The sequence below is a fragment of the Metarhizium robertsii genome (genome assembly GCF_000187425.2).
Source record: "Metarhizium robertsii ARSEF 23 chromosome Unknown MAA_Scf_4, whole genome shotgun sequence".
Lineage (NCBI taxonomy): Eukaryota > Fungi > Ascomycota > Sordariomycetes > Hypocreales > Clavicipitaceae > Metarhizium > Metarhizium robertsii.
In genome coordinates, this window is record NW_011942182.1 from 1,331,512 (window position 1) to 1,349,813 (window position 18,302).

Here is an 18,302-nt window from a genome sequence, read left to right on the forward strand (position 1 = left end):
GCGGCTCAGCACGTCAACGCATGATCTGATGCTGCCGATGAGCTCCCCGCGCTGTACGCCAAGCCGCAGCTGTGGTTGGACATCTGGAGCTCTTCCCGGTTGCGCTAGCTGGGCCCCCGAGCGCTCAGTGCCACGCCTCGGAAATCGCCTTAGTCATCGTCTTTTCCTGGCAGCGTCGCCTGTCCCTCGACCGCCCCACCAGTTTGATTGCGTGCATCGGGCGGCCGACGAACTGTCCCGCCATACTTGCCTTCCCATCGTTTCGTCGACATTGGGAGTCTTGGCTTTTGCGACCATGATTAATGCTTTTCTGGTCTTCAACGGCCAGGGACAGCCTCGTCTGACTAAATTCTATACACAGTTGGTACGCCGCGCTCGTCTGTCGCCAAACTATCAAGGTGCCAACTACTGACCGCACGTCCCACAGGAGACGAGCATTCAGCAGCGACTGATATCCGAAATCTTTACCTTGGTTTCAAACCGGCCAAACGGCTCTTGCAACTTCCTGCCCCTGCCGCCTCTTCTGGCTGCGTCTGGCACCTCGCACTCCTCGTCCAAGGAGCAGAATGACGTGCCGTCCCTCGTCACATACCGCAACTACGCGACGCTCTACTTTATTATAATATCCACCTCTACCGAGTCGCCCCTCGCCTTGATCGATTTGATCCAGGTTTACGTCGAGGCTCTGGACAAGCTGTTTGAGAACGTGTGCGAGCTCGATCTCATCTTCAACTTCGAAACATTACATGCGACGCTGTCAGAAATGATCATAGGCGGCGTCGTGATAGAAACAAACTTGGACCGCATAGTCTCGGGGGTCAGAGCACAGGGTACCGTGGCCAAGCGGCCAGTGAACGAGGGGAGAAGCACAGGGATCGGTTCGGGTTTGGGCATGGGTGCTAATTTCGCCTGGGCTGGCCGATGATCAGGACGATTTTGATGCGACTGGTTCTCAAGCTATGACTACGATGCCGATGAAGCTATGATACAGGTTGGTAATGTACATGATCGTTTTTTACAGTAATACCGAAAATTGCGGGGAGGGGCAGGGTATTGTGATGCTAAACGCCGGAAATGAAAATAGAAACACAGGAAGAGAATGCATTATTTGGGTTTAGATTCGGGCTGTTGCGTCGACAGCTTTGGCTCTGGAGCGTCCGGTCGTCGCTCATAGCGCTTCTCCGGGTCAATGACTCCGAAAAGGTTGCGCGCGTGACGGCGCATCTAAGAAGTGTGTCAGCAGTTATATTCCGTAGAAGAAACGAAATAGGACTGGAAACTTGACAGACCTCTTCGGACGGCTTGTATTGCTTCCCCCACCATTCAAACTCGGAATAAAAAAGCAGCCAGACAAGGGCGGCTAGAAAACACTAGTGAGCAACAATGCCGATATTTTGTCGTTGGCGCGAGGAAATATAAAATGGGACACGGGCTCACCTGCGATTGTTGCCAGCTGCGCAAACTTGACGCCCTTTTCCCACCGTGGCGACCTGCTGGCCAGGAATATTCTGCGCTTGTACTTCTTTTCAAAGCGCAGTTGCTGTGCGTGGTTCAACTCCTTGAAGTTGGGGGGCCATACTTTGCGTGCTTGGTACGGGTTGTTGAACACGGTGAAGGGCACCTGCTTGGGGAGAGAGTCTTTGCCCGACTGAGCTAGTCGTCTTGCAGTGGCTGCAAACATGACTCCTTCTTTATTTTCGTGATGGTCGTGTGCGGAGGATGCGACACAGGGTGACTCGACTCGCTTTTTGATGCACCGGTGTTCGCTGTTGCCGATGTCGTGGATGCGTCGGTTCGTTGGTTGTGCGTCGCCAGCCGATGCTCTCTGTCGGCGCTAGCCAATGGTGCAGGGAAAGGTGCACATTGACTGGAGTTTTATCGGCCAGGCCGCCTTGTCAGTTAGTAGATCCGGGCAGCGCCGCTTTTACGCGGGGACAGCTGTGGCGTTTGTACAATTACTTCCGGACTTGGACGCGGTCGCCTGAACCTTGCATCTCAAGTCCTCCTGGGCATAAATTGCATCGTCGTACTCCTCACACAACAATGGACATTTTGGGCTGTACTGAGCGAAGGACCCCAGCCAATAGTCACCTGATTCTTGATTCGATATAACGCCTACAAGGTCTCGCAAGGAAATATCTAGACACCCCATCCCGACAGCATGTCATCAATAGCCTTCTCGGCCTTCGCTCTCATTTTGACATTCTCCTCCCTCGTTTGCCGCCTCAACATGTCCACGCTGCCCAGTTGCCACGGGAAAAGCATGTCGGTCAAAGTGTTAAGCTTCGCCAGCGTCGTCATCCCGCGGATATCCCTTGGTCGAAGCCCGCCACGCTCCCCCATAACCTCGTCCCATAGCTTTGCGAGCTCCCACGCCTCGGCGTGCTCTTCTTCCCCTGCGTCTGTGCTCGCGCCAAAGTTGCCCGTTAATATGGCCTGTCGGAGCTTGTCGGACTTTTGCTCGCGTGTGGTGCCGTGAACGTCATGGAGCGAGGTGAAGAAGAACTCGTGGGCTGGATTGTTGACGCCGGCAAAGTCAAAGTCGACGATGCCACTGATGCGCTTCTTTTCGGCGTCGTAGAGCATGTTGCTCATAGCTGTGACGTGAGTGTCAGCGCATCGCTTCAGAAAAGAAGGCATTGTGGAATTGTTACTGACTAAAGTCAAAGTGCACAAAGCCAAGCTTGGACATATCAACGCCCGCATCTTGAAGCACACGGCGTAGCGTCACATTGAGAAATTGCTCGATGCGCTCACGGATCCCGTGGACTCGCCATCCCTGAATCAACTCGTTTGCATCGGCTTCTTTTAGCTGACAGAGCATCTGGTGCCTCCAGACTTCAACGTACTCGCGCCATGGACCACCTGGCGCTCCCTGAATCGTCTCCTGGCCAGAGATAATGTTTCCTTCTTTATTTATGGTAAAACCACCAAAACAATCGACTCCAGGCGGCAACTCCACCCTCTGGATAGACGAGAAGATGGAGGCAATTTCAGGAATTATCAACTTCTTCTCCGCCATGTCGAAACTCTTAAACTGCTCGTGCAAGGGAGACCCCGTCAAGTACTCCATGACGATCCATCCGAATCGCGTCTCATCGACGGGATGAGGTCCAGCGGCCGCTTTCCAAGCATAGACGGCCGGCACGAGGGAGGCATATCTAGAACCTAGCTGTGAGATAGCACCGCGCGCGAGATGCATTGCTGCAACCTCGTTTTCAATACGGTTTGTGTTGTTTAAGCCCACGGCTCTGGGATTGCTCATCCGCACAATGACAGTAGAGACCCCTTCTGTAGGAGGCAAATCAGTGCATGGCTGCCGCCGCCATGCCTGCTCTGATCCTGTGAAATGTTCTGCCAGAGCAGGCGACGACAGTTCTACCTTGTAGATGAAGTTGTTATAAGGAAAGGTTTGATCGTCAGCCCACCTCACAGGAGTAATCTCGACGCCCTTTTTACCAAAACAAATTAGTAACTAAGAAATTACCGGCACTACACAACGTGACGCTTTTCTTCTCTTCCGTCTTCAACATCTAGGTGCTTGACGAAATATATCAAGGATGGAGAAAATACACAGCTCGTAATTGACACCAAGTCAACCTTTACGAACCTCTTGGCCGAGTCCGCGGATCACATCCTTGATCACAATCATGCGGCGCTCGAAGCTTTCCTTGTTTTGGGGGACCATTTTGAAGAGAGTTCCGGTTCCGTAACTTTCTTGCTGGCCTGAATTGCGGGACTTGGTTTCACGTATAAGTAATACTTAAAAGTCCTGGTGCTCTGGGACTCTGAGGACCAAATGGACCGGGAGAGCAGCTTATGATTGCGGAGATATTTATACTCACGATTTCGTCCCCAAGTTCAGAACTTCTGCCTACGGCTGCTGCCTACTTCGGCATCACGGTGGAAAAGCCTTCCTAACTACCTCTAAGTAGGTAGAGCCTTGACTTGAGTGCTGACCGCGGCTACCCTATGCCGAGCACCACCTCGAATTAAGTCTTCAATGTTGTAAAAATGGCGAGGGCACTAAACCCAACATGGATTCAGCCACAGGCACTCAGCAAGCATCAATCCCGGAAAAACGGCGGCCAGGGCGCCGCTCAACTCTGCGCTGGTCAATCAGCCACACCCAGCCTGCCGTCACTGGTGCCCCGCGATTTTCACCCCTCCTCATGGCCAAAGGGCCACTTCGTCGGTGACTCAAAAAATTCCACTTGGGACAGTACATACATGCGATTTTGCCAGATTGCCCGCGAAAACGAACAAGAGTGAGGCAGGGGCGATCCTATCCTGCAAGTGAGTCAAATTGAGAATCCTCACCACAAGAATAAATACTGTGCTTTCGGCGGTTAGATGCGAAACTATGTCTCATGCTGACAAGCTCGAAATCACCTGCAGGACTCCAATATGGCTACAAATTCCGTGCCCAAGGCTATGGAGGCCTTGTCTATTTCTAAGACGAAAGAGTTGAAAGGGGTATGCGAGCCTCATTTGTCCTTTACTTTCCTAAGAACTTGTTCTGATAATTTCCCCGCCAGACCGAAAAAAGAGACTCCTTGATTGCCGTCGAGAAAAAGTACCAACAGAAATGGCAAGATGACAAAATCTTCGAAGTCGACGCTCCTACAACCACCGAAGTGCCTCTGCACTCAATCCCCGCCGCCGAGCTACGAGAAAAGGTTCCCAAATTCTTTGGATGCATGGCATATCCCTACATGAATGGTACTCTGCATGCTGGCCACACATTCTCGGCCAGTAAAGTCGAGTTTGCCGCTGGTGTTGCGAGAATGCAGGGCAAGCGTGCTCTGTTCCCCATGGGCTTCCACTGCACCGGCATGCCTATCAAGGCTTGCGCTGATAAGCTGATTAATGAGATTGGAAAGTTTGGCGAGGACTTCTCTGGCTACAACGAGGAAGAGGATGATGCTGCTGACGAGAAACCAGCCGCGGCACCCGTTAGCCAGACCAAGGAGGATATCACCAAGTTCACTACCAATAAGAGCAAAACCAAGGCCAAAACCGCCAAGATGAAATACCAATTCCAAATTATGCAGGCGATTGGCATCCCCACAAAGGAGATTCATCAGTTTGCTGATCCTCAACACTGGCTCAAGTTCTTCCCTCCTCTGGCGATTCAAGACTTGACCAGCTTTGGTTGCAGAATTGACTGGCGCAGGTCTTTTATCACGACTGACGCGAATCCTTACTATGATGCCTTTGTCCGATGGCAAATGAACCGCTTGAAGGAGCTGAACAAGATCAAGTTTGGAAAGAGATATACCATCTACTCTATCAAGGATGGGCAGCCTTGCATGGATCACGACCGTGCCGAAGGAGAGGCGGTCGGTCCCCAGGAGTATACTGCCTTGAAGTTGAAGGTCTTGGAATGGTCACCCAAGGCTGCTGAGGTTGTCAAGGGCAAGGTTCCTGACAATGCTGAAATCTTCTTGGTTCCGGCAACTTTGAGACCCGAGACCATGTATGGCCAGACTTGCTGCTTTGTTGGGCCTAAGATCACGTACGGTCTGTTCAAAGCTGGTGAGAACTCATATTATGTTGTCACTGAAAGAGCTGCTCGCAATATGGCGTACCAAGGCATCTTGGCCCAGGAGGGAGTTGTTGAGAAAGCCGGCGAAATCCAGGGCACTGACATGGTCGGCACTTTGGTACATGCACCGCTGTCATGCCACAAGGAAGGCGTTCGTGTCCTGCCGATGGAGACTGTTTTGCCCACCAAGGGAACTGGCGTCGTCACTTCTGTGCCCTCGGACAGTCCTGATGACTTTGCCACCGTTACCGAGTTGGCCAAGAAGGCCGACTACTACGGCATCAAGAAGGAATGGGCTGAGTTGGAGATCTACCCCATTATTGAAACCCCTTCATATGGTGACTTGTGCGCACCTTTCTTGATCAAGAAGTTGAAGATTGCTTCTCCCAAGGACACCAAGCAATTGGAAGAGGCCAAGGAATTGTCTTACAAGGAGGGTTACTACCAGGGCATTTTGAAAGTCGGTGACTTCAAGGGCGAAAAGGTTGAGACTGCCAAACCCAAGGTTCGCGCCCAGCTGATTGATGCCGGCGACGGATTTGCCTACTCGGAGCCTGAGCGAAAGGTCGTTTCTCGATCTGGAGATGACTGTATTGTTGCTCTGATGGACCAGTGGTATTTGGATTACGGTGAGGAGAAATGGAGAGAGACTGCCCTGAAATGGGTTGAGAACGCCGATGGCAAGGGCTTGAACACTTGGACCGCCGAGACCAGGCACAGTTTCGAAGGTGTCTTAAACTGGTTGAACCAGTGGGCTTGCGCCCGTACCTACGGCTTGGGATCCAAGTTGCCCTGGGATCCCCACTTCCTGGTTGAGAGTTTAAGTGATTCCACCATCTACATGGCCTACTACACCGTGTGCCACTGGTTGCACAAGGACCTGTATGGGCGTGAGAAGGGTGTCGGAAATATTGCTCCTGAACAACTGACAGACGACGTCTGGGACTATCTCTTCTGTCGTCGCGACTTGAGCGAAGACATCTTGAACTCATCCAAGATTCCCAAGGCCACACTGGAGAGTATGCGCCGTGAATTCGAATACTTCTACCCGTTGGATGTGCGAAGCTCCGGCAAAGACTTGATTCCCAACCACTTGACCTTCTTCTTGTACATTCACTTGGCCATATTCCCACCTGAATACTGGCCACGAGGTATCCGAGCCAATGGTCACTTAATGCTCAATGGAGAGAAAATGGCCAAGAGTACCGGTAACTTCATGACCCTGCGCGACTTGGTCGAAAAGTACGGCGCCGATGCCTCGCGTATTGCCATTGCTGACGCCGGTGACGGTGTATCTGATGCCAATTTCGAAGAAGATGTTGCCGACAACAACATTCTGCGCCTGTTCAACTTGCGTGAGTGGTGTGAAGAAATGGTCAGAGACGAAGCTGACCTGCGCACCGGCGAGACCAACACCTTCCAAGACGCCCTCTTCCACAACGAAATGAACGGCGCCGCGCGCGAGGCCATTGACCAATACGCCCAGACCAATTACAAGCTGGCCCTCAAGGCCGCTCTGTACGAATTGACAGGCGCCCGGGACTTCTACCGCGAGGCCTGCGCCGCCGGCGGCATCAAGATGCACAAGGACCTGGTGTTCAAGTACATCGAGCTGCAGGCCCTCCTGATGGCCGTCATCGCCCCCCACTGGTCTGAATACATTTGGTTGGAGGTGCTGAAGAAGCCCAGCACCGTCCACGACGCTACCTTCCCCAGCGTTCCTCCCGTCGACGCCGCCTTGTCCGCCAAGCGAGACTACGTGCGCAACACGGCATCCAACATCAACTCGGCCGAGGGCCTGCAGCTGAAGAAGAAGGCCAAGGGCAAGGAGACCTCTTTCGACCCCAAACGCCCCAAGAAGCTGACCATTTACATCTCGGACAAGTTCCCGGCCTGGCAGGCCAAGTACATCGACCTGCTGAAGGAAATGTGGGATCCAGCCACAAAGTCCGTCAACGACAAGGAGCTGAATGGAAAGATTGCCAAGATGGGCGAGATGAAAAAGGCGATGCCCTTTGCGCAGACCCTGAAGAAGCGCCTGCAGTCGGGCGAATCCCCCAGCGTGGTCTTGGAGCAAAAGCTTGCGTTTGATGAAAAGGAGACGCTGGCGCAGATGCTGCCTGGCTTGAAGAAGGCAGCCGGCCTGGTGGAGTGTGACGTGCTGGTGGTCGAGGAAGGCGGCAAGAAGGGCGTGAACCTCGTGGACGGCAAGGAGGTTGATATCACGGTGCCGGCCGCGGAGAATGCTGTGCCTGGGGTGCCGACGTTCTTTTTTGAGAATGTCGATGCGTAGAAAGCATTACGACGGATGGGTGTTCTGGCGATTATGCTGCGGGGGACTACTAGGATGGTAAAAGACGATAAATCAAGTAGACATGATGTTTTATTATTGCTGCTTTTCACGGAAGTAATATCATATATGTGACGCGTGAACCATGGACTATGTTGAATGCTGCTGCTGAGTGAGCTAGAGGCATTGAAACGGACGGGCCTTCATCCACGATGCGAATTTTTGACAGAAGATGAGACGAAATCAAGGACAGAAGCTTGTCATCGCACAACAATCAGGTCGTGTTGTCGTTGCCACTCTCACGGATGCAGAATTGCGTGTTTGGTATACGACCACGAAGTGAACCATGCGCGCGAGGATAAACATGTTTGCATTCATTCACGAGATGCGCCATGATTGACGGTCGCTCCCGCGGATGCCCCTGATGACAAAAACAGGCACGTCCGCCAATTTATCTCGTGCAGCATTGCCCAAACGGGTTGGAGGGTCGGCATCTACAAAAGGCGTCACAGTCTGACGCTACTTTTGCTTCTGCTTCATGCGGTGGCGGCCGATACAGTAAGAGTCTGATGCAAAACGGGGGGCAATCAGAACAGAGCTGGTTGCATTAAAGGTCGAGTAGATCGCAATTGCCACAGATGATCAAAAATGCAATCATCTGCCCACCATGATACCTGTCTTGGGTCACGATGACGGGAGAGGAGGGGATCAAAGGCTTACGTAGTCTCGTGTCCCCCCACCATGGGAATAGGACGTGGCCAGTGAATGGCCAACAGCCTTGTTTCTAGCTAGATTTCCTTGGGCCAAGCAGGAAGAATCAAATACTTTCAAGGACCGGTCGACCTCTGATCGGCTCACTCTGCCTCAGTCCCAAGTCATGGCGGTTGGGCGGCCTCCCTCCTTCACACGAGTAATTTTAGAAGTCGTCCCTGCATCACAAGCCACATATTAAGCACCACGATAGCACGGAATAAGTCTGGTGAAGCTCGACTCGACTCTCTCAGTAACGAGTCGTTTGACAGAGTAGCGTAATGACGGAGATGGCTGCGCACTGTCTCTAAAAGAGTTTATCAGGCGAGTTGCTTACCAGTCATCTGGTTTCCTGTCGACGTGTGCCCTGCATTGCATTAACTTACAGCCGTTTCGAAAAGTTGGCGACAAACAACTGAACCGAGATTTTGACACGAACGTGCGCATAGGCATTCAGAGGTTATCACGGCGGCCTCTCGATCTGTTGGTGCAACTAGCAGTGTGTGACACCATCAACCAGGATAAGTCGTGTCGGTATTACTCCGTAATGCGTCGTTTGAACAATACCCCGGGCACTCCGTACTACTGCTGGAGCATTAATGCACACGTTTTATCTGGGGCTGGCAATGATGGAATGGTGAGTGCGTTGGGGCTGCAAACTCCAACCTGCAAAGTTGGCGCCACCAAGCCTGCAGAACGCCAAGATCCTTTTCTTCTCTGAATCGAAAGCCGCTTGGTCGCATCGTGATATCCGGGTAGATTCGCCACAGGCCAGATTGCGTTGTGGGGTGCTTTTTGTGCCATTGCACGGAGTACGGAGTACGATATCGTCGAAATGGTGAGCAGTTCGCGTGCAGCTTGTGTAGCAGCGTTCAAATGTTGCCGCGTGCCGCGCGCCGCGTCAATCCTGCTAGACATCCTCTTCACGCCACAGCTCACATTCTTGGAACTTCGGGCATGGCTATCAATTGTCCAAGCTGGAATATGCCCCGTCTTCTGTTGTACGAAGTGTGCCTTCAAGCAATTATTCGCAGACATCGTTGTCGGGCCAAGTATCAACCACTTACTCCGTACAACCAACCACCCAGGACGCTTGCAAAACCCCACTGAGATGAGCGGACCATGTCCATGCTAGGTTCCTGCAATGCAGTACAAGAATAATTCCGCTCCATACTAGTACTTCGTACTGTCCAGTACAATCCATTCGTGACAAACACCTTGTTTCGTGACTTGACTCGGTCCGACAAGTTCTCCGTATCCTGGAATTAGATCCTCAAGGATCGATGACCAGGAGGAAATGAACGAGCGACCCTGGCAGCCTACAATAGTACCTTCCAGGAAACGGACGCTACCCAGTAGGCATTGATTGCATTTCATTTGATATGGCAGCCTTAGTAAACTGAATAGCACAAGGATGGTTTATGGAAACAAGGGCATAGGATGCGATTCGAGACAGAGTCTGGAGGGTTCACGATGCCCTCTTGGTCAGAGACATGTCTCTGTGCTCACAGTTCCAGTTGGTCAGGGCCAAGGCTAAGCTTTCTGGAGGTCTAGAACAGAAAAAGCTTCGCTATCGGCAGTACTAATTAGGGTGAGCTTTGTCTGCCACCCCGGTCGGTTCTGGACAAGCCTCGTCTGATTACGAGCCACTGAACGGTACAGGCGAGATAAGCATCATTTCGTCAGCGCACGACTTGTGGGTACGAAGCAATACTAGTTGCGAGCAATTTCGTCAATTTGCTGGCAAGAAGTCGCTGTTGATTGTCTGTGGCGGTCAACCATTTCAGGGGATGGGTCATGGTTTGTAATGGGAGTCGCCGCCATACCTTGAACCAGAGGTGGGTAGTTTTCCGTACGGAGTAGCAGTTGAGCAGTTGCCATGGCCATGTGCATTCATTCGTATCTGCACCATCAAACCAAGTATGTAAACAGGCTGTTGCCGTTGCTGTCGTGGGCGATCCTTGCTGTGTTTGGCCCAGATGACGCAAACCTTTTATTGCCGGTTATGTGATAGTAGAGTCGATGCTGTAAAGGCCGCAAACAGAGTTTTGAGAGTTGAGGACGGTGTGAGGTAGCTTAGAAAGGCGATCAGCGGTGGGCCAAATAAATAAACAGTCTGATACAGAGAGCCACAGTCGAAACAGCCTCATAACAACCTGTTTGGTGAATGGTGACGGTCATGACTTGGACATTTGGATCAACAAGGGGAGTCGTTGCCTGCTTGCTTCCCTGCTGCCCCGTCTGCCGTTTCGATGGCGTTTCTTGCTGGTTTAGTTCGGGGGCAGTGGGGGCAGTGGGGGCAGGAGCGACCGGGCGACCTGGCAAACAGCCGCAAAGGTCACCAATAGCCGCAGCGAACAGGAGCGTGTGCGAGCAGGCATTGTGCAAGCAAGTGGCACGTCCACCATAGCTGCAATATGCAAGACTCCGTAGTAGTACTCCGTACATGTACTCTGACGTTATTTTTATATCACGTCCACGGTGCGTTTGCCAGCAGGTTTGCAACACTTGTTGTGATTACCTGGCAGCACCACCCCAATGGCCGGCCATCCACCGGCCCAAAGCCCTCTCTGCCTCTCTGCCCGATGCTCTGCCCGATGCTCTGTCCGTCCAGCTCCTGCCGTGGCCCAATGCACGCATGCGGCAAAACCAGAGTCAAAGCCGCATGGCCGAAGTGGGATTCTGGTGCTGCATAAGTACGGAGTAATGAAGACGAGACGAGGCGCTATGACAACATCGATTCAATGTACCTGCTTCGGACTCAGCCACTCGTCAACTGGCGAAGCATAGCAACAAGGGTACCAGGAATCTACCCAAGCCACATGTATTGCAAGCCACTTGGTCGGCCTACTTGAGTCAATTGGTGCATCTCAGCACCCCAACCATCTACCGTCTCCACCACACCCAGTTGACCTCCTCGACAGCTTTTCCGCAACTAGCGACTCATGCTGCGTGAGCCATGATTTTTTTTAAATGCTGATGCTCTAGACTTTGTGTCAGCGCGCACAAAACGGCGTGCCAATCGGCTACACCCAGATGGCGCGGCTACCGTTACAGGCAAAGCGGGTCTTTCTACATTGAGTTGTCCGGTGTACTAATACTAGCAGCGGCCTTGGGTTTGTACATGCTGCTGGTCCAGCAGCCACTTGCCACCCACCACTCACCATTCAGCTCTTCAGCAAAACGGCTCTTTTCGATTTTGGTGCCACTTTTCTCTCTTTCTTTTTTTTTATTACTCCGTAATTTTTCCAAATTTTTCTGTCCCCCCCTTGATATGTACGACGGCTCCCGCAAGGCAAGCAAGATGGCCGCACGCACTCCCCTGCTTCCCTTGTCCAACTCCCCACCTGCATGCAGCAAATGAACTGGGGTGTATCGAAGCTGTTGTACACCCACTGTACAATTCTCCAACAACCTCGAGACAGGAGATAACGCACCAGGCCATTTTCACGCCACTTGACATTACCACCTACCCAATTCACATGTCCATTTGCTTGCTTCTTTCCCAGCTTCGAGCTCCGGCTTTATATGGGTACATACAACCTTGCCCACTTCCTGTCCACTTGGCAAATACCAAGCTTCGTGGAGAAGGTCATTGTCAGCCCTGCAACTGTCGTGTTGGTGCTCTCTTATAACTCGACTCTACTCCTGCGTCGCCTTCGCCGTCGCCGTTGTCGTCACATCCGCTCTCGCCGTGTGCAAACACAATCAATACTCGGCACTCTTGCACCATCCGTTTGCATCCATCTTAGAATCAACACCAAGACAATCCTATCACCGTTAGCCTTTCGCATGAACGCGAGGAGAGCAGCATACCAGGCCTATTGATTTAATTCTTGGCAGCTGCTCTCTTTATTTTCGTCTTACAAACACTCATCGCAAGCTATCAATTCGTCGGCGTTCTGTACCCTCGAGATTCGCTGCCCCGGTGTCATCGAACAATTCTGTCTTCAGCCGCTCGATAACCAGCCGCAATGCGCATCACCCACCTTCTAGGCGCACTTGGCGCCGCGTCTGTAGCCATTGCGACTTCATCAGGAGAGCCATCCAACTCCCCGAGTGCTTCCATACCAACGGAGAAACCATTGGCGAGATCAACCAGTATATCCGCTATCCTGCAGAGCGGTGCGACATTAGGCCGCTCGCAGTCTGTCAACGCAACCAGTATGTTCCTCTTATCATGTTACTCTGCCTCCATGGCATCTTCAGCGTAAATGATTTGTGTTGCATTGTACAGCATCCTAACACTTCATTAGCTCCTTTTATCACGACGACCTCACCGACCACAACGCCCAATACCACCACATCGCACACGGCAGAACTCACCGGGGGCGCCATTCCACAACAGATGCAAGCTTCCATGGCTGGTCTCTTGGGATTCTGCATCGTGGGTCTTGTCATGTTATAAACACGGGCAGTTTGCACAGGCATTCAACCTTGCATTAATCATGCAACGATGGGAAGATTAGGATCGGTAATCAGGCAAGCAGCTTTTGAGATTGGGGGAACAACATTTTGGCATACGAACTAATGATTCTACACGACATCGCGCCATCACGCGAGCGGTGTACGCGCGCTCTTTCCGTCGCAATTCGTGCGGGCACATGCATTCTTATGATTTATTTGTACACCCTTCGGTCGTGGTCCGTTTCTATATCACGGCAGCGGCAGACCAAGGGAGGTGGCTGACAAGTGCATTCACAACAAACGCATCAGCGTTCATTTAGACAACGCCCCAGGCGGGTCCGGCATTAATAGATAGAGATACCACATTCTGGTTTTAACTGGACACCAGCACTCAATGCCAGAGTCTGGTTTATCCACAGAGACAAAACTGCCTTCTCCGGCAGGGATTAATACAATAGTATTCAAACGCTTGATAGCGGAGAGTTGCGAGGTGTGAGATTGTATTCTCATTCAAACAGCGAGTCAGGGCGAATCCTTGGCTCAACTTGAACATGAGAAGCCGGTATTCTGAGCTGCTTGGTGGCGGGCAGCCCGGGACATTGCCAAAGCACTGTCAGGGACTTGACACTCTGCGAACCATATAATGCATGCCTTGGCCCAGCTATATGTATACGGACAAAGTCAATGGCGGTCTTCCAGCGCCTTGAGCATCCTGACCACCGTCAAAAGCAGGCATCGTACTGCAGACCGTGCAGAGCCAGGTTTCTACATGTTCCTCACCTGTCCATCCATTATTGCATAAAGTTCCGCCGAATTATGTGTCACTCAGTCGAGTCTTGAGAGGACACGTTCAGAATGAATTCGAATTTTGATGCCGATAATGCGCTCCCTACCCCTGTGCATTGTCTTGGGCCTTTGCAGCTTGCCAGAGGCCTCCCACATTCGCTGTGCCATGTTATCCTACAGTCAGAGGCGATAAATTTTTGCCCAACCTTGGGCCACTCTGCGCAAGCAATCGGGTGGGCAAATACTTGTTGCCTCACACTGGACATTGGCGCAACGAGATGGCTCGATTCGGGCTGGGGGTTACAGCGATCTCGGCAAATGTGTTGGACGACCAACAGATGGGGTTCGCCCGCGAGTAGGTTCTAGGAACGTTGACGGCTCTGCTTAATGATGCCCTTCAGATGCTTGCGAGTTCCTCGTTTTCATCCTAACGGCAATGTCTAAGCAGCGATAGGAACTTGTGCTCCGTTTCCAGAAGGTGGTGGTTTCGGTAAATCGTCCTGAAATAGGGTTAGCATCCGGGAAGACTGATGCGCGAAAACCACGACAAGAAAGCCATCCGTTCACAAATCGAGGCATAGTGAGTGTGGTTGGGGGGCGGGTCTCACCAGGTCGAAAATAACGCGGATCATCAGGCTGCAACTAGGACAAACTGCAATGTCCTGCTCGTCGCGTAGGTCGTCCAGGGCAATCTGGAAGCGGTCGCCGCAGGGGCAAGGGTAGTGGTATAGCTGGAGCGCTTCGTCAAAGGTCATGTCTTCGATTTCGATTTCGTCATAGATGGAGAGGTTTTCGTCGTCGGACATGCTGGGCAGATTTCTTGTGTATAGAGCTGGAAGATATGGGTGTATTCAGGTGACGGAGTACCTAGAGTAGGGGGATTAAACTGGTCGAATATTTGCCTTCTTTCGGAGGATAAGGCTTGATCAGGAGAACTTGCGAATGAACGGTGTTGGTGGCGGATTTTCAAGATTCGGGGTAGAGGGGCATCAGGCAAAGCCAAAAAAAAAAAAAAAAATCCACAAGTGTGGCTGGTGCTGTAGACAGGCACCCGTTGACGCTGCAAGCTGTCCTTGTGGCTGGTGGGTGCTTTCACATGCCCGGCTGGCAGCGGGAAGCGTACTCTGTGGCTGGAATTCCCCGTATCCCGCCATCACTGGCTGGAGTAGAGTCTGGGACCGAGGGAGAGCTGGGGTAGTGGATGCCAAGTCCGACCACATGCTTTCCAACAACCATATTCCTGGGGTTGCAAACCTCTTTTCCTTTCTGCATTCAATTTCCCTGATCCTGGGGAACAGCTCCAAAGACAGGTCCCCAAGGTGTTTGATCCTTGAATTCAGCTCTGGGGGGTCGCTTGGGTGCTTCCTCCTGCGAGCGTCAAGCTTCGTTCGTCGCCGTCCTCGCAAATGCCAAATGCGCCGAACGTGACCGCCCTGCCTTTACTACTCCACGCGGCAAGAAGCACACGCGAGCTGTCTTGACATAGACGACGGGCCTTCGTTGTGTTCCCGCTCCGGCCATGGCGTCTCAATCAAAGCTCTCCCTCTCGGGGGACCACACCATTCGCAACATCATCACGGAACTCACACGACTCTACCTATCCAACCGAACTCGCATCTCGCGCGCCATCTGGATCACTCTCTTCGTTGCCCTCGTCAACCGCGTGCGTCATGCCATTTCAGAGCAGAAAGCTGCGTCGGTGCGCGAAGCAGCTCAGCGCGAAGCCCGCCGCGCCACTGTTTCAACCGGTGGCGAAGAGACGCCAAAAAAGAAGGTAGCGCTCGATCGCCAGTTCTTCCGGTCGTTGCTGCGGCTGCTCAAAATTGTGGTTCCGGGATGGCGTAGCACGGAAACGAGGATGCTGATAAGCCATAGTTTTTTTCTGGTGCTGAGAACGCTGATTAGTTTGAGGGTGGCTGAAATGGATGGTGCCATTGTGAAGGCGTTGGTCAAGGGCAATGGAAAGGAGTTCATGACCAGGATTCTTTGGTGGATGTTGATTGCTGTGCCGGCTACTTTTACGAACTCCATGGTAGGTTCTGATAGGTTCGTGCCGTTGATAGATATGTGCTGATTGACGTGGCTAGTTGTCATATCACCAAGCAGAGCTGTCGCTCAAGTACAGGACCAGGTTAACGCAGTATATCCACGACAAATACCTGTCCAACTTGACGTTTTACGGCATCTCAGCCCTTGATGACCGGATAAAGAATCCGGATCAGCTGATTGCCGTGGACGTTTCCAAGTTCTCCAACAGCCTGGCGGAACTGTATAGCAACTTGGCCAAGCCACTGTTAGATATGGTATGTCAAAAATTGGGGATCAAGGGATGAATAAGGAGACTGCTAACATTTCTTCAGACCATTTACACATGGTCCCTCTCTAAGAGTGTTGGTGGCGAGGGAGTAGTCTTCATGTCACTCCTCGTTCAGCTTTCCGCCAACATGATGAGAGTCCTCACGCCACCGTTCGGCAAATATGTCGCCGACGAAGCCAGACTAGAAGGAGAGTTCCGCTATCAACATTCGCGTTTGATAGACTATAGCGAGGAAGTTGCCCTATATGGTGGTCATGTCGCCGAAAAAGACACTCTGGACAAGGGCTACTTTACGCTGATCAAGCATGTTAACTACATTTTGAGGCGGCGGTTCTACCACGGATTCATGGAGGACTTTGTCATCAAGTATTTCTGGGGTGCGTTGGGTCTGCTTCTTTGCAGTGTTCCCGTCTTTGTCAAATTGCCCGGCCAGGTTGCGATGAACATGGGCGACAGGACCGAGTCGTTTGTTACCAACAGACGCATGCTGCTCTCCGCCTCAGACGCCTTCGGCCGTATCATGTTCTCTTACAGAGAAATTATGGAGTTGGCTGGTTATACGTCGCGCGTTGCTTCGTTGCTGGATGTCATGGACGATATTCAGTCGGGACATTTTGAGAAGAGACTTGTCTCATCCAGCGGTACCGAAGATAACGAGGCTGTTTTGCGGGGACGAGGGACCGTTCACGAGAGCGAAGACATTAAGTTCATCGATGTGTAAGTTGCCACCCACTGGCTGCCCATTTTATGGACCAGCATACTGACATGTTCTCAGACCAATCATCTCACCAAACGGCGATGTCCTTGTTAAAGCCCTATCGTTCTCCCTCTCCCAAGGCGACCACCTGCTTGTCGTCGGCCCCAACGGCTGTGGAAAATCTTCACTCTTCCGTATTCTCGGCGGCCTCTGGCCCGTCTACGGCGGCACTGTCTACAAACCTCCTTTCCACGCAATCTTCTACCTGCCCCAGCGCCCATACCTCTCGCGCGGCTCTCTGCGCCAACAGGTCATCTACCCCGATTCCCTGCGCCAAATGCGCGCCCGCAGCGTCACCGACGCAGATCTCATGTCCATTTTGAAACTTCTCGAGCTCGAGCACCTCGTCGACCTGTACCCCGAAGGCTGGGACGCCGAAGCGGAATGGCGTGACGTATTGTCTGGCGGGCTACAGCAGCGCGTTGCCATGGCTCGCCTCTTCTACCATCGCCCCAAGTACGCCATCCTGGATGAGTGCACGAGCAGCGTTACGCTTGAAACAGAAAAGATTATGTACGACAATGCCAAGGCTCTGGGCATCACGCTCATGACTGTCAGTCACAGAAGGAGCTTGTGGAAGTACCACACACATATTCTTCAGTTTGATGGGCAGGGCAAGTACGTGTTTACAAAGTTGGATGCTGATAAACGGTTAAGATTGGAGGATGAGAAGGAGGAGTTGGAAGTCAAATTGCGGCAGGTTCCCGAGCTAGAAAGGCGGTTGGAGGAGTTGACGGCTGTATGAAGGGCTGTGGCATGCATGGTATGAGCTGAGCGGGGATTTTGTATATACCGGTCTTGGGAGGTGTATATTAGGGTGGAACGTGATGGCGACGGGATTTGGGTACTACAGGTGTGGCAGATGGTCACTTCGAAGAACCATATAAATACTTCCTGTTTTTTGTCAAACATCAAAGAGCATCGTTTATGTCCTAGTGGTGACGATGTGGTCAAAAGGGCCCTGCCACCACCATGATAGTACCATCATTCGTCCAGTAGCAAGTCATCTCTAGACTTGAATCAGCAGTGCGTTCTTGTGACCGAGGACCATTATCAAATTCAAGCGGCTCCAGAGCTTCCAACGTCTCAATCCAGATCTTTTCTTGCAATCTCTTCTCAGTCTCATTCGGGACGAATCCACCAGGCCTATCCAAGCGACAGTGTCAGCTCAAGAAAAGAGAAAGATGGAAGAAGCACTAGTTGTTTTACTAATTTTTTTTGTTTGTTTTCCTCCCATATCAAATGATAATACAAGCATGATACAAGCATCGTGCAGGCACAACATCTGGTAACTCAGTATTGGGCTGTATCAAGCCAGGAACAGTAAGAGACCTACTTGTTTTTATAATCAGAATGAGGTCACTTCCCATGGCTCTCTCCCTTCCCATACACCAACATCCTTAACGCTGCCTTCACTGTCTTACACTCGTTACCTAGGCTATCCTCA

General features: G+C 52.0%; 6 protein-coding genes across 6 annotated transcripts; 3 read left to right on the plus strand and 3 right to left on the minus strand.

Annotated features, from left to right (window-relative positions):
- Window positions 1–295: 295 nt before the first annotated feature.
- On the plus strand, window positions 296–925 carry MAA_11079 (uncharacterized protein; the record flags this gene model as incomplete). Its single annotated transcript, XM_011413045.1, has 2 exons — window positions 296–364; window positions 428–925. 2 exons carry the CDS (start codon window positions 296–298, stop codon window positions 923–925), a joined length of 567 nt encoding a protein of 188 aa, XP_011411347.1.
- Window positions 926–1,104: 179 nt separating this feature from the next.
- Window positions 1,105–1,681, minus strand: MAA_02533 (uncharacterized protein; the record flags this gene model as incomplete). Its single annotated transcript, XM_007820531.1, has 3 exons — window positions 1,105–1,224; window positions 1,290–1,360; window positions 1,438–1,681. 3 exons carry the CDS (start codon window positions 1,679–1,681, stop codon window positions 1,105–1,107), a joined length of 435 nt encoding a protein of 144 aa, XP_007818722.1.
- Window positions 1,682–2,139: 458 nt separating this feature from the next.
- On the minus strand, window positions 2,140–3,688 carry MAA_02534 (phosphotransferase enzyme family protein; the record flags this gene model as incomplete). Its single annotated transcript, XM_007820532.1, has 3 exons — window positions 2,140–2,597; window positions 2,659–3,451; window positions 3,611–3,688. 3 exons carry the CDS (start codon window positions 3,686–3,688, stop codon window positions 2,140–2,142), a joined length of 1,329 nt encoding a protein of 442 aa, XP_007818723.1.
- Window positions 3,689–4,407: 719 nt separating this feature from the next.
- Window positions 4,408–7,841, plus strand: MAA_02535 (leucyl-tRNA synthetase; the record flags this gene model as incomplete). The annotated part of the gene is made up of 2 exons (XM_007820533.1): window positions 4,408–4,476; window positions 4,539–7,841. 2 exons carry the CDS (start codon window positions 4,408–4,410, stop codon window positions 7,839–7,841), a joined length of 3,372 nt encoding a protein of 1,123 aa, XP_007818724.1.
- A 6,380-nt stretch (window positions 7,842–14,221) lies between these two features.
- Window positions 14,222–14,587, minus strand: MAA_02536 (diphthamide biosynthesis protein 3; the record flags this gene model as incomplete). The annotated part of the gene is made up of 2 exons (XM_007820534.1): window positions 14,222–14,281; window positions 14,390–14,587. 2 exons carry the CDS (start codon window positions 14,585–14,587, stop codon window positions 14,222–14,224), a joined length of 258 nt encoding a protein of 85 aa, XP_007818725.1.
- Window positions 14,588–15,300: 713 nt separating this feature from the next.
- Window positions 15,301–17,600, plus strand: MAA_02537 (lipid transporter; the record flags this gene model as incomplete). The annotated part of the gene is made up of 4 exons (XM_007820535.1): window positions 15,301–15,813; window positions 15,869–16,084; window positions 16,142–16,815; window positions 16,874–17,600. The coding sequence occupies 4 exons, from the start codon at window positions 15,301–15,303 to the stop codon at window positions 17,598–17,600; spliced, it is 2,130 nt and encodes a 709-aa protein (XP_007818726.1).
- Between the last annotated feature and the right edge of the window lie 702 nt (window positions 17,601–18,302).